This window comes from Rana temporaria, chromosome 12, assembly GCF_905171775.1.
Source record: "Rana temporaria chromosome 12, aRanTem1.1, whole genome shotgun sequence".
NCBI classification, from domain to species: domain Eukaryota; kingdom Metazoa; phylum Chordata; class Amphibia; order Anura; family Ranidae; genus Rana; species Rana temporaria.
This window is the reverse complement of record NC_053500.1, coordinates 117,468,389-117,484,530: the sequence shown is the minus strand read 5'-3', so window position 1 is coordinate 117,484,530 and position 16,142 is coordinate 117,468,389. Positions and strand designations below refer to the sequence as shown.

The 16,142-nt window shown below is 42.8% G+C and overlaps 1 protein-coding gene across 1 annotated transcript in view; it reads right to left on the bottom strand.

Annotated features, from left to right (window-relative positions):
* Window positions 1-7,471: 7,471 nt before the first annotated feature.
* The window catches only part of PIGT (phosphatidylinositol glycan anchor biosynthesis class T), a 32,258-nt gene continuing 23,587 nt past the window's right edge, over window positions 7,472-16,142 (bottom strand). Inside the window, exons 10-12 of the mRNA XM_040330334.1 lie at window positions 12,714-12,879; window positions 11,470-11,553; window positions 7,472-7,839 (exon numbers count right to left, since the gene is read on the bottom strand). Of these exons, the coding sequence (XP_040186268.1) occupies window positions 7,587-7,839; window positions 11,470-11,553; window positions 12,714-12,879 (503 nt within the window). The 3' untranslated portion in view covers window positions 7,472-7,586. The remainder of the gene's footprint in view (window positions 7,840-11,469; window positions 11,554-12,713; window positions 12,880-16,142) is intronic.

The following is a 16,142-nucleotide window of genomic DNA, read 5'->3' as shown; positions in this document are numbered from 1 at the left end:
TTCAGTGATTTTGATTTGATTACATTATTGAATAATTTTTATTATAATTATATTATTATTTGTTATAATTATTTATTATATTATAATTTTGTTTTTAAAAAAATGTCATACCCGGGATGCCTATTAGAATCTTGTTTGGTCAGATTTAAGTGAGTTATTTCTAAAAATTACAGGCCTACAGTATAAAACGCCAAATTTCCTTGCAAATAATGGTACCGCTTTCAGCATGTTTTTTCTGACAGAATCATACCGCCAGGGAGGTTAAAAGGAAACTTTAATCCATGTACCTTGATAAATGTAGTGCACCATTTTTTTTTTTACTTCTGTCTAGTGTTGAGCAGAATATGCCATATTCGATTTCGCGATATATCTCGAATATATATTCGAATATTCGAGATATATTCGCTAAATTCGAATATTCGTGATATTTTATCGAAAGTAAATGATTGCGATTTTTCGCTATTGCGAATGCGAAAATAATTGCGATTTTTTGATAACTGCGGTAGGAGCACTCTGGCTCAGAATATTTGTGATATTTTATCGAAATATCGCAACATGCGAATGCGATATTTATTGCGCAATTTCGAGAAATGCTGGAGGAGCGCTCTGATTGGCTCAGAATATTCGTGATATTTTATCGAAATATCGCAACATGCGAATGCGATATTTATTGCGCAATTTCGAGAAATGCTGTAGGAGCACTCTGATTGGCTCAGAATATTCGTGATATTTTATCGAAATATCGCAACATGCGAATGCGATATTTATTGCGCAATTTCGAGAAATGCTGTAGGAGCACTCTGATTGGCTCAGAATATTCGTGATATTTTACAATACAAAATAATTGCGAATATTCGGCAAATGCGGAAGGAGCACTCTGATTGGCTCAGAATATTCTTGATATTTTACAATACAAAATAATTGCGAATATTCGGCAAATGCAGAAGGAGCACTCTGATTGGCTCAGAATATTCTTGATATTTTACAATACAAAATAATTGCGAATATTCGGCAAATGCGGAAGGAGCACTCTGATTGGCTCAGAATATTCTTGATATTTTACAATAGAAAATAAAAAGTGTTTTGCATTGGTGGTGATTCTTTACTCTATCCATCTGTCACAGCCGTTTGTCAATCAAACACCTTGAAGATTGAACACGTTCATGCTGCATGCTTTGGACTTTTTTTTACTTCACATATCAAAGACATTTTTATGAAAGATTATTTTTCTATTATTGGGACTATATTTCTTTATATATTTGTTTCACTGTGTATTTCACAAGTTATTTGCGCTTGCTTATTTTATAATTTGCCCACATGTCTTGTCACTAAACATATTTTTTATTCTTGTAGAGCGACTCCATTTTCTGTCTTGTATTAATTTATGTTGTATAACATTTTTGAGTTGCTGCTGTATTCTCCCCTTTTTTAAGGTATGCGCAATTTTTTCCTTCTTACAAAAAATAATAATATCAAACATACAAATATTCATAACATACACATACACAAAGCCCCCCCCCCCTTTTGCATCAGAGACAATCAGAGTTCTCCTACCACAGTTATCGAAAATTCGCAATCATTTTCGCATTCGCAATAGCGAAAAATCGCAATTTTTTTTTTTTCAATTTGGCAACATAAAAGGATCGCCTCAGCTTAGCTACTCGGCCCAGGGTCTCTAATCATACCAGCAATGCTTTTAGACGTCGATAGGATGTGATCTGTTTTAAAAATCAAATTGAAAAAATGCGAATATTCGGAATTGCGAATATTCACAGCGAAATTCGAAATATAGCGCGATTTCTCGAATATGCTATATTCGAGTCGAATATTCGCAATGCGAATATTCGTGAGCAACACTACTTCTGTCCATGCCATTATCTATTAATCAACATTGGAAACTGCCGGCCATCTACCAGTGACACCATGCAACTCATGGGCATGGCAATAAACACGGCACTTTCATTGGGTAGTTGCACTAGTTTTCCCTGAAGCTTAGTGGATGTGGTGAAGCTTCACTTTATAAAGAATACCCAATCAGGTGAAAAAAAAAGGAGATTTTTGCTTGCTGTGTGCAAGCAAAAATCTCCTTTTTTTTTTTTGGATGATGGAAATCAGCAGAACTTACCATATTTACTAAGCTCTGATGAAAATGAATGAAATTTCACTTGCTAAGTGCAGTTTTTTTTGCCTTTAGTAAACACGCTCTATGCCGTCTATGTCCAGTGATTGCCAAGCCTGACTGGGAAATGTTTCCTTTGTACTCTTTGCTGGTAAAGCTATAGATAGCACACGGGGGGGCAAGTGACACAAGTTAAACCACTTCATTGGTAAATGGCCTGTAGTTTCAAGTGATGACAGCAGAGCTGGTGGAGGTTTCCTCCACCTCCTGTTTGAGGCGCCCCACAGATGCTCAATAGGGTTTAGGTCTGGAGACATGCTTGGCCAGTCCATCACTTTTACCCTCAGCTTCTTTAGCAAGGCAGTGGTCATCTTGTAGGTGTGTTTGGGGTCATTATCATGTTGGAATACTGCCCTGCGGCCCAGTCTCCGAAGGGAGGGGATCATGTTCTGCTTCAGTATGTCACAGTACATGTTGGCATTCCTGGTTCCCTCAATGATCTGTAGCACCCCAGTGCCAGCAGCACTCATACAGCCCCAGACCATGACACTCCCATCACCATGCTTGACTGTAGGCAGCACACACTTGTCTTTGTACTCCTCATCTGGTTGCCGCCCCACACACTCGACACCATCTGAACCAAATACGTGTATCTTGGTCTCATCAGACCACAGGACATGGTTCCAGTAATCTATGTCCTTAGTCTACTTGTCTTTAGAAAACTGTTTGCGGGCTTTCTTGTGCATCATCTTTAGAAGAGGCTTTCTTCTGAGACGACAGCCATGCAGACCAATATGATGCAGTGTGCAGCGTATGGTCTGAGCACTGACAGACTGACCCCATCAACCTCTGCAGCAATGCTGGCAGCGCTCATATGTCCATTTCCCCCCCAAAAAAACTCTGAATATGATGCTAAGCACGTGCACTCAACTTCTTTGGTCGACCATGACAAGGTCTGTTCTGAGTGGAACCTGTCCTGTTAAACCGCTATATGGTCTTGGTAATCTTCTTATAGCCGAAGCCATCTTTATGTAGAGCAACAATTATTTTTTTCAGATCTTTAGAGAGTTCATGAGGTGCCATGTTGAACTTCCAGTGACCAGTATGAGAGAGTGAGAGCGATAACACCAAATTTAACACACCAGATCCCCATTCACACCTGAGACCTTGTAACACTAACAAGTCACATGACACTGGGGAGGGAAAATATCTAATTTGGCCCAATTTGGACATTTTCACTTAGGGGTGTACTCACTTTTGTTGCCAGCAGCTTGGACATTAATGGCTGTGTGTTGAGTTATTTTGAGGGGACAGCAAATTGACACTGTTATACAAGCTGCACACTCACTACTTTACATTGTAGCAAAGTGTCATTTCTTCAGTGTTGTCACATGAAAAGATATAATAAAATATTTACAAAAATGTGAGGGGTGTACTCACTTTTGTGAGATACTGTATATCTGCGGTCTTCAGCTTTCTATACGGTTTCGAAAGTGCACATCCTGTTAGAATATTCTCTTCCTGATTCACCTGTGGGTGTGGATTCTTGCCATACACGATGAGATAGCTGATTGGAGGAAAGGCACACACCCCCCACTCCACATAGGAAGAGACTTGCAGGGCTGTGCTGGGAATAGGCCAGATCTCTGCCAATCCATTTATAGCAACCACCGTGACACACATTTCAGGCTGGTTTTAGCTCAGTTGACAGAGAACTTGCCAGAAGTGATTATGTTGATAACAGAAGAACGGAGCAAGAGAAAGCCACGGGACTTAGTGCTTTGAAGAGAGATAAGAAAACACTGCAGATATGTGTTCAGCTCAAATTTCATGAATCAGGATTACATCCACTTTATCTGCTTGCCGGCCAACCACCTCAGTTATCCCTTTAATGGCTCTAGCAGGCACCGCCAATGTGTACGGCAGTCGGCAGTTACCCGCGATCTCTCCTCAGAGAGCCAGAATGGGAATCTGTCATTGTAAACAAACATATCTCCATTCTGTCAGGGGAGCAGAGAGAGATCTGCTGTTCCTAGTGATCAGGAACAGCAATCTCTCTGTACTCCCAGTCAGTACACTGCCCCCACAGTTAGAAACACCTCCCTAGGGAACACTTAACCCCTTGATCGCCCCCTAGTGTTAACCCCTTCCCTACCAGTGTCATTTATACAGTGATCAGTGGCCATTTTTAGCTCTGATCACTGTAATAGTGTTACTGGTCACGAAAAAGTGTCCGATCTGTCCGCCGCAATGTCACAGTCCTGCTAAAAAGCATGTAAATTTTTCTTACATAAAAAAAACACCAAGTTGAATTATTTGGTATCATAGAAAAATGCTGGAACATACGTCTCCTAGCACTTCTTGTGGTGCATAAAAGGCAGTGGACTCACCCCAGTATGAATGGCGCTTACCTACATGTTTTCCTTTACGAGATTCAGTTCTGTAAACCCGAATAAAAGTGTATCTGTACTGCTATTCCAGATCCTATGCATTATTTAAATGGATTAGTCATCACAATATAAAGTCTATGAGGCAATATAATTCCATTCAAATAACTAAATAATAATAATAATAATAATGATGAAGAAGAAGAAGAATTGTTTAATACCGGTACAAACCAAAAGTAGTTTTGAGAAGTTGATGTACACCATTCTTTTTTTAAACCTGATGAACAGATTTTGTAGCATCATGGGAAAAATGTATGCATATAAAAACAGACAGATAGAGAACAGTATATTACCAAAAGTTTTGGGACACCTGCCCTTAAAACGCACATGGACTGGCATCCCAGTCTTAGTCCGTAGGGTTCAATATTGAGTTGGCCCACTCTTTGCAGCTATAACAGCTTTAACTCCTCTGGGAAGGCTGTCGACATGGTTTAGGAGTGTGTCTATGGGAATGTTTGACCATTCTTCCAGAAGCGCATTTGTGTGGGCAAGAAGGCCTGGCTCGCGGTCTCTGCTCTAGGTCATCCTAAAGGTGTTCTATCGGGTTGAGGTCAGGACTCTGTGCAGGCCAGTCAAGTTCCTTCACCCAAAACTTACACATCCATGTCTTTAAGGACCTTGCTTTGTGCACTGGTCCAAATCATTTGGTTGGGGGGGTTATGCTGTGTAGATTTTTATTTTTTTTTAGACAATTTCATGCTCCCATATTTGTGGGAACAGTTTGGGGACGGGCCCTTCCTGTTCCAACATGACTGAGTACCAGTGCACAAAGCAAGGTCCATAAAGACATGGATGAGCGAGTTTGGGGTGGAGGAACTTGATTGGCCTGCACAGTCCTGACCTCAACCTGATAGAACATCTTTGGAATGAATGAATGTGGAGACTGAGCCAGACCTTCAATTCCAAAAATCAGTGCCTGACCTCAGAAATGCGCTTCTGGAAGAATGGTCAAACATTCCCATAGACACACTCCTAAACCTTGTGGACAGCCTTCCCAGAAGAGTTGAAGCTGGTATAGCCGCAAAGGGTGGGCCAACTCAATATTGAACCCTACGGACTAAGACTGGGATGTCATTAAAGTTCATGTGGATTTTTTCCTTAAATGTACAGAATATAACTGTGTACTAACATTTATAGGAAAAGTTAATCCGGGGAAAATAATCAGGAATTGTTTCCTCTGCTGTAGCAAATTGGATCATGCTTTGCTGGGTTTTTCGCCTTCCTCTGGAAGAACTGTGGGTATAGAATTGTGTATATGGGATTGTATAATTTATTGGTTGAACTAGATGGAATTGTGTCTTTTTTTTTTACCCTAACCATGTAAAAGTAAAATATCCCAATACTTTTGGTAATATAGTGTAGATATACAATTTTTTTATTTTTGTTTTCAAAACATAGAAAAAAAATAAAACAAACAAATAAACAAACAAACAAAAAACAGATAGACACCCCAAATAGACTAGCAGTGCAATCCATTTTGATACAAAATAAAAGTATCTGAAAAGGAAACTAAACCAACAATAAAGTGGAGTTCCACCCCCCTTTTTTTTTCTTTTCCCCAAAAACCTTAAAATAAATATTAAATTTTTTTTTTTGTTATACTCACCTGAAAGGGCGGTTGCTATGCGGAAGTAGCTCTTCTGCCTCTTCCTCCACCGCGGTTAATCTTCTGCCTTGTGCTCCGTCACGGTGTCTGGTGAATGAACCGTGCTGCCTTCTGGGAACTGCGTGTATCCCAGGAGGCAGCCGCCCATTCACAAAGCACCGCGCAAGTAGCTGCTGACTTTAAAAAAAAAAATAAAAAATCGCGAGTGGAATGCCGCTTTAATGAGACTATCATTGGGGTAAAAGGGAGGCAAACTGCTGAAGCAAAATAGTGAAGGCACCTAGGAGGTGCACATACCGGCAGCAGCTTCCCTACCAACCTCCTATTATGCTGAAACTCAGGCTATTCCAACAGAAAAAGCTCCAACAACTTCAGGCACTGTCTGTGCTTACAGCTTAGCCTTTACCATACTATTTTTTATTGATCATCAATAACAGGTAACCTCAGTAGCCAACAGAAGTGTGCAGAAGGCAGGAGGAGGCCGGCGCTATCAGAAATGCTGAAACTTTGCCTGGCAGCACATCTAGAGCAGGGGTGTCAAACTCAATTTCATTGTGGGCCGCATCAGCATTAGGATTGCCCTCAAAAGGGCCGGTTGTATCTGTAAGATTAGATGTCCAGCGCAACCCCCTACCTGTACATTAGATGTCAAGAGCCACCACATCATTAGAAGTTGAGTTCCCCACTTTCCCTTACATCACAATGCCCCCCTTTCCTTATGCTGCTGCTGGGAAGAAACTGGATGCATTGCTTGAAAGCAGAAAGTAGGGGTCTGGAGAAGGACCAGAGGAGGGCTGAAGCTCTCCTGCAGGAGAGGTGCGAGGGCCACATAAAATGGCCTGGAGGGCCGGATTCGGCCCGCGGGCCTTGTGTTTGCCACCTATGATCTAGAGATTCGGTTGTAACAGGAAGGTTTTTGGTGAGTGCTGTAGGTGTCTGCATTTCATCCCTGCTGCCCCCCCCCCCACCCCCCTTACCCCAATGACAGTCTCTTTAAAATTCTGCAATTTTCGCAATCATGCTGCTGCTTGATCAAGAATAGCAATCGCTACCGATTACTGATAGCGCTGTATTTACAACAAATGACAGTCGTCACCTGATGAGGAGGAGACCTGTTATAGTCACATTCATTTGAGTTTTTGCTTGCTCGGATGATTACTGGCCCTGTGACCTGTTTCAGGAATGAGATGACTATTTGTTGTAAAATCCACAATCGGTTAAGTATTTAGTAGAACTTCCTTTTTACGTACATACGGCATTGTGCAATCAAGAAGCCTCCAGTGTAGTACAGTACCTTCGGTTTTTTTACAGCCAGACAATAAGTTGCTGAAACTGATTTCACAAGATTCAAAATGAGTTATTCTGGGCTTTGAAAATTGATCATCTGATCCATCTGTAATGAGCAACATCATGTTCACAAAAGAGGCACTCCGCGCAACCTACGAATTTGGTTGGCAATCATCTTCACCAGTCCTCCCTGCTTCGTGTCCTCCACCTGGAAAGTCCTTGTGAGAAGGTTGTAGAAAGACCCGTAGCCCACAGCAACTACAGTGCAAGTCAAACAGATGACATTGTAGGGCATGCTAAAATCAGGAGTAGGCAGATTCACTAGGAGAGGCTCTGTATACAAACGCATGAAGTAACTGAAACCGTCTGATGATGGAAATCTGTCAGGCAAAGAATGATATAAGGTGCAATGTTCTGAATTAGGCTCCAATTAAAGCAGCAGTAAACTTGCAAAAGAAACAAAAAATCTGGCCCCCCCCTGCAGGCGAATGCGCAGAAGTTATGATCACAGCACGGTGCTCTGCAGTCCACAGAACATTTTGAATGCAGATGGTATCAGCAAATGCATGGGTGAAGTTATCGACTAGGAGCAAATTTAGGAGATATTAAATTGTACCTACTGGTAAATCACATTGTAAGCTTACCCGTAGGTACAAGTTCTAATACAAAGTTGTCAATTTTTTATTTTATTTGTTCTTTTCTTAAAGGGGTTGTAAAGGTAAATGTTTATTCACCTTAATGCAGGGCTCGACAAATCCCGGGCGCCAGGTCGCCATGGCGACTAGAAATAGGGTCCTGGCAACTTGGCTTGGAAGGGGGGGCAAAAAAAAAAAACAAAAAAAAAAATAATTTTTTTTTTGAGCTGGCTCCATCTGGTGGTGAGCCGTTGGTATTACAAGTTATTACCACCAGATGTGTAAGCTGGCGCCATCTGGTGGTGGCCGTTGGTATTACAAGTTAAACAGCAATTCTAATGTAATTTTTCACTATTTTCACTGCCATCTTCTTCCCTCTAATTAGAACCCCCAAACATTATATATATTTTTTATCCCAACACCCTAGAGAATAAAATGGCGATCGTTGCAATACTTTCTGTCACGCCGTATTTGCGCAGCGGTCTTACAAGCGCACTTTCGGGAAAAAATTACACTTTTTTTAATTAAAAAATAAGACAACAGTAAAGTTATCCCCATTTTTTTTAATATTATGAAAGATAATGTTACGCCGAGTAAATTGATACCCAACATGTCACGCTTCAAAATTACGTGCGCTCGTGGAATGGCGTCAAACTTTTACCCTTTAAAATCTCCATAGGCAACGTTTAAAAAACTGTACAGGTTGCATGTTTTGAGTTACAGAGGAGGTCTAGGGCTAGAATTATTGCTCTCGCTCTACCAATCGTGGCGATACCTCACATGTGTGGTTTGAACACCGTTTACATATGCGGTCGCTGCTCACGTATGTGTTCGCTTCTGCGCGCAAGCTCGTCGGGACGGGGCGCGTTTTCTGGCTCCTAACTTTTTTAGCTGGCTCCTAGATTCCAAACAAATTTGTCAACCCCTGCCTTAATGCATCCTATGCATTAAGGTGAAAAAACATCCGACGGTACCGGCACCCCCCCAAACCCCCGTTTTACTTACCCGACCCCCTCGAAAGTCCCACATGCGTCCACGTGATCCTCTTCGGTTCCCAGCCTGGCCGTTGATTGGCTAGGCTGGACGGATTGATAGCAGCGCAGCCATTGGTTGGCACTGCTGTCAATCACAGCGGATGATGCGGCGCGCCGGGGGGCCGGGGCAGAGTGATACAGTCGGCGGCTATGCCTGCCGCTGTATCACGGGAGCGCGCTCGCAAAAGCTTTCCACCATGTGAGCTTGCTCGCATGAAGGTGGAAAGCTTTTGCGAGGAGGAGCCGAGACAGCCGCCGAGGGACCCCAGAAGACAGGGTTAGGGGACACTCTGTGCAAAACGAGCTGCACAGTGGAGGTAAGTATAACATGTTTGTTATTTTAAAAAAAAAAAGTTTGCCTTTAGTGACCCTTTAAATACAAAAACATTTACATTTAAACAGGATTCCATCACATTATATATCTATTCCAACTCATTATTCAAATGTACAGAATCTGATCAATATCTATAAACCACATTTCTAAAAAAACTCTTTACCATATATGCCTCCATGTATTCTACTATCTTACCTTCTCATTCATCCTTTCACGCAATTATCCACCCATCAAAAAATAAATAAAAAAACATACCCCCCTCTATTCTCTCCCTTTCCATATACTAATTTTATATTCCTTTTACAATAACCCTTCATATTCTTCCTGATTTTCCATTTATAAATATTTATTCTATTGAGAGCTGAAATTCATCCCATTTTTGCCATAATTCTGGCATCCGACTATTTATGTATCCTCCTTCTCTTATCTGTCCTTCGATATATTGTATTTCGTTCACTTCACATATCCAATCTGATATGTTTGGGCTTTTATTTTTTTCTCCAATTGCAAGCTAAATATTGTTCTAGCTGCTGATGAAAGATATCCTTCTTAATACTTTTTATTAATTCTGGCATCAGGGATAACAATGAGATATCTATATTTAGGATTCCTTTATATTCCCGATATATGAAAAAGTATCTCATATATTGTTTTCCAGAATTCTCTCACCTTATGACATTCATACCAAATAGGGTCCATAGTCCCCCTTTCCACCTTACACCTCCAACAAATATCGGTTTGTCCACTATTTATTTTATTTAACGCTACAGGGCTCCAATACCATCTCATTGCTATTTTATAGTTTATTTGATATTTTGCTGTAGATGTTTTGTCAATTATTTCAAATTGAAGTCGGATCAAAGTAGGATCCTTGTCCTAACCATCCGACTTGTGGCATCCGACATGGTGATTACAGCAGTAAAAGGAATTTATCTCACACTGGGATTGTTTTGATTGGTCAAAGAACAAGTCAAATCAAAGTAGTATCCTGTTCATGAAAGTTGGATGGATGTCGGACCAATGTAGGATCAATGTAGTACTGATGTCGCAGAGCAAAGTAAGTTGTGTAGTATCAGTGTGAACCCAGCCAAAGAAGAGTTGCACCCTTAAACATCCAAGTTTATAATCAATATGGATTAAAGTCAAAGCCCTGTAAGCACCCTGGGTTAATAAACAAATAACAAAAACATGAGTAGTTCCAGACATAATTTTAGCTGTTGCCTTGGACACTTTTGGGGGACCAAATTACCGTATATACGCGAGTATAAGCCGGCCCGAGTTTAAAGCCGAGGCACCTAATTTTACCCCAAAAAACTAGGAAAACATATTGACTCGAGTACAAGCCTAGGGTGAGAATGCAGCAGCCACTGTAAGCGGAAAAAAGAGGGTCAACAATGCCCATTTGCACGCCTCTCTGTGCCTATTGCAGCCTCACTGTGCCCGAATCAGTGTACCTGAAATTTTTACAGGCTGCGGGAGTCCATTCATTGTTTAAAAGTCGCGGTCTCCTCCGGGTTCCGTTCTGTGATAGGCGTTTCCCAGCAGCCTATCATGGACGTTTTCTCATCCTCTAACTCTGTTTCCCAGCAGACGCTGTGTTCAGTGTTGCGCTTTTAACAGACGTTCTCTTGTCGGAGAATGAAAAGACGTCCGTGATTGGCAGAACCCTGAACACAGCGTCTGCTGGGAAACCGAGTCTGAGGATAAGAGGACATCCGTGATAGGCGGAACACTGAACACAGTGTCTGCTGGGAAACGCCCATCACGGAAGGGACCAGGCGGAAGACACGACTTTTAGACAATAGACGCCCGCAGCCCTTCAGGTACACTGACTCGAGTATAAGCCGAGGGGGGTATTTTCAGCCTGAAGGGCTGAAAAACTTGGCTTATATTCGAGTATATATGGTAGTTTTTTTTTTTTTTTTAAGCTAATCTCCAATTGGCTGATAAAAATCCACCTTGCAGGGCCCCCCAGCATTGCAGTAATAAATAATGTGAAATACTTACACTGTAGAGAAAAGTGGACTTTCCTCTAGCTTGTCTGCTTTCAGTGTCCTTACACTGGGGATCAGAACACTCAATACTGAAGGGCTAAACAAGTAAGGCAAAAAAAATTAAAAAAATAATTACACTTGTCAACATCAATACAGAATAGGATTAGACATACACATTAGGGAGATTTACTAAAACGTGAGCGTGCAAAATCTGGTGCAGCTCTGCATAGAAACCAATCAGCTCCCAGGGTTTTTTTTTTGTCAAAACTTAATTTAACAAACTAAAGTTAAGCTGGCCATACTCCATACAATTTTCTTATTCACTTTTCTTTAAATTTCCCTTCAACTATGTAGTAGAAGGGCCTGCCTGATTGCATACAAATTGAAAGGGTTTAGGTTCGACCTCCTATTATATGGTTTTAGTAAATCTAAAAGGAAAGTTGCACAAGAAAATTGTATAATGTATGGCCAGCCTTAGGCCCCTTTCACACAGGCTTTCCCATCAGGTCCGTCTGTCAGTTTTTCAAGTGGACCCGATCAGACACTCTATTTAGCACTACTGTATAGAGAATCGGATGACAACTAACGGATGGTGGCCCTATTTTTCAGCCGTCTGGCAGATCGGACGAAAGCAGACAGGTGATCCATTATCATCCGATCTCCACATAGAGGAGAGCATAATAGCGTGTGTTGACATCAACACACAAGTGAATGATCAGAGGAGATCATTCACTTGATAACATTATTGATAAAATTGTTAGTTTCAGAATTGAGCTTTTAAAGCTGGCCATAGATGGTTCCAGTCTCCGCCGGTTCAGCAGGAACTACCCGAGATTCAATCCATGTATGGGCAGGCTGAATGTATCCAAGTGGTTCATCGATCTGCTTGGGTACAACCAGCCTGTCAGATTTTATATGCAATTATTACTAGCGGCGGTTATAGAAACAAAAGCTCTGCGGATGGGATTTCCCCCCCATCAACACCAACTGTGCTAATGGGGGAAATCAATTAGGAAAGGAAATCACTCCATCTAGGGTCAACTTAAGACTTTGTTTGGACAAACAAAAACGGTTCTTCTACATAGAGGGGTAGAACTCCAGCGGTTTTGAAACTACAAATCCCATCATGCCTCTGCCTCTAGGAGTCATACCTGTGATTGTAAGGGTCTTGCAATGTCTCATGGGACTTGTAGTTTCACCACAGCTGGAGAGCAGAGGTTGCCTATCCCTGAGAGGGATCTACAATGTAAAGATTACCTGACATAGAATCCATGGTTCGGGTCCGGTGGGTACTCTGTCCACTTCAGCAGAGCTCTCTCAAACTGGATACTAATCTTTGTGATGGAATTAGGCGGCAGTTGAATTAACATCTCAAGGAGATGGGGGCGCTGGCGATCCTTGGCAGGTACATAGTGAATATAACCTAGGTGTAGAATAATCATTTGTGATCACAGTAAATCAGCAGTCCAACCTATTGGCACCAGTTTTATGGCAGTCAATTGTTCTCAGTTCCCTTCAAACCACAAGCCCCCCTTTACAACACAGTGCCCCCTTTATATCAAGGTTCACAGTCCCCCTTTAGATTACAGTCCCCCCCTTTAAAAGCAGTCCCACAGTGTACTCAGTTCCTCTTCACATCACAGCCCCCCTTTACATTACAGTGCCCCTTTACATTGCAGTCCCCTTTACATTAATGTAACAGGAACTGCTCTGTAAAAGGGGGCACTGTAACGTAAAGGGGGGCTGTGATGTAAAAAGGGCACTGTGATATTAAAAGCAGAGTTCCACCCATTTAATAGTCAGCAGCTACAAAAAGTGTAGTGTCCCATGGTCCAGCGATGCAGGCCTCTCCCCGGCATTATAACTGTGGGCGCCCGGCCATGGCTTCACAGCCGGGCACGTACTTTGCATGCGCGAGCCGCTCTGTGAATGGCTGGGCAATCTTCTGGGACCTGTGACGTGTCCCAGAAGATTGCAGGGAGGAAGGGGGAGAGGTGAACTTCCTTCCGGTGCCGTGGAGCACCAGGAAGTAGGAACTGTGAGCCTCTAAAAAGAGGGTATCGGCCCCCCCAAAAATGTGGTATGTCAGGGGGTCACCATCACTTAAAGTTACATTTTTGGGTGGAACTCCGCTTTAAGTGACCTGCACTGTGATATAAGGGAACTACACAGTAAAGGGGCACTGTAATGATTACAATACCCCTTTAAAGTGCAGTCCCCTTTAACATTTACATCCTCCTTGATCACAGTGCCCGTGCAGTCCGACTCCCCTACTTTCCTCTCCAGCATCACATTTCCCCATTCCAGGCTCTGCATCTCCTGCACAGTACTCCTACCTATAATCAGTCAGCGTGTCCTCTCCTGTCTCCTCCACGCTCCCGCCCACCTGCCCACCTGAAGACGTCATCACATCAGCAAGGCAGGGGGCAGGAGGAGCTCTCCATGCCAATCTGCAGCTCCTCCTGCCTCGCTGATTGGATGACAGCGTCGGAGCTGGGAGAAGATACACAGCAGGAGGTGAGTGGCGGCTGTGGTCTGTATTAGCCATATGCAGACTGTGGTCACCGCTCACCTCCTGCTGTGTGGCCCGGTTATTAACAGGCCCAGGGGTTGGGGACCCTGCAGTAGATGACAAAACATCCACTTTGAGAGGAAGAAAACAAGAATTTGCAGTCACATAAGACTTCCATACATCAAAACTACCCACACGTCAAAAGGAATTTCTATATTCTAATATCTACTGGCCAATCATTTACTTCTACCCTTGTACCTTTCATACATATTGTATGTTGATTTCAAGTGGAGGGCGCTGATTTGCATGTACAGTGTGACAGTCTTTTTAAGGCAATGTTTAATGAGGAAGTAAACCCTGATGGGTGTTATCTCCTCTTTGTTTCCCTGTAAAGGTAAAGCATAATGGGCTAGTATGCATCGCATAGTAGCCCATTATGTGACACTTACCTGCAGGAGAAGCCTGCGATGTCCCCGTCTTCCTCGCTAGTAGCGAGCGGCCATTCTTCACCCCTCTTCCTTCCCGGGGCCGCGAACTCCGGCACTGTGACTGGCCGGAGTCGCGTGACGTCACTCCTGCGCATGTGTGCGGGAGCCGACTAACAGCATGACCCGAGATAGAAACGCCACAGCGTGCCCTTTCTAACCCTGGCGCATGCGCAAGAGAAATCGTTGTACGCCTATTTGCAAATATCTCCTAGACCGTGCAGGTCTGAGAGATATTTCAAGCACCTACAGGTAAGCCTTAATCTAGGCTTACCTGTAGGTTAAAGTGGTTGTAAAAAGGGTTTACAACCACTTTAACCACTTCAGCCCTGGAAAGTTTTACAGCACTGCGCTACTTTAACGGGTAATTGCACGGTTATGCAACCCTGTACCCAAACAAATTTTATATAACCTTTTTTCGCAAAAATAGAGCTTTCGTTGGGTGGCATTTCGATCACCACTGGGATTTTTATTACAAGAATAAAATAAAAAAAATTGGGAAGAAAATAAACAAACAATCAATATGTTTTACTTTCTGCAATAAATCATGTCCAATCAAAAAAAAAAATAAAAAAAAAAAAAAAGTAGGCCAAAATGCATTCTGCTACATGTCTTTGGTAAAAAAAATAAAAAAAAATCCCAATGAGTGCATATTGATTGGTTTGTGTGAAAGTTATAGCGTCTACAAAACTATGGTATATATATACTAGAATTTTTATTTATTTTTATACTAGTAATGGCGGTGATCAACGACCGATAGCGTGGCAGGCAATCTGACATGAACTGGCAACGACATCAGCAGCGTCACCAATACAGTGATCAGTGCCAATATACATTGTCACTGTACTAATGAAACTGGTTGGGAATAGGTTAACATTTAGGGGCAATCAAGGTGTGTTAACTGTGTGTTTTCAATGTTTACTGTGTGTAATATGTACTGTTTTTAATGCCTGCTAAGCAGGAAAAAAAAAAAGAGTCACACCGCTGCCGTCGGTAGAGAGCTCTGTGCTGTTAATCAATTGCTCAACAGATTTCACCCACAAATCATTGGCCCGGGACCCGCTGATCGTCTTGTACTGGAGCGAATGACAGCATAGCCAGGGGGCGGCATGCGCACCCACTACCCGGAAAGTGCTGGATCACATACATGCAATCTGACCCAGTGCAGCAGAGCCGCTCTGTTGCACCAAATCTGTGGTGGGCAGTCCGCAAGCAGTTAAAATGGAACGCATGGAGACCGATTTTAACCACTTGAGATCCGCGCTATAGACGAAATACGTCCGCAGCGCGGCTCTCAAGTGCCAAGTGGCCGTTTAAAAACGGCCTTTATGCGCATTACCCGCGCGCGCTACTGGGTGGCGCGCGGCGGGTAAAAACTGTCCCGACGCATCGCCGAAGACCCGATGCGTGTACCTGGCGGCCGCGATGTCCGCCGGGTACACGCGATCGTCGGTGACACGGCAGGTGACAGCAGGGACGTGGAGCTCTGTGTGTAATGATGGGCTGTAAACACAGAGCTCCACGTGCTGTCAGAGGAGAGGAGACCGATCTGTGTCTCTTGTACATAGAGACACAGCATCGGTCCCCTCCCCCAGTCACCCCCCTCCCCCCACACAGTTATAACACACCCAGGCTACACATTTAACCCCTTCCTCACCCCCTAGTGTTAACCCCTTCACTGCCAGTCAC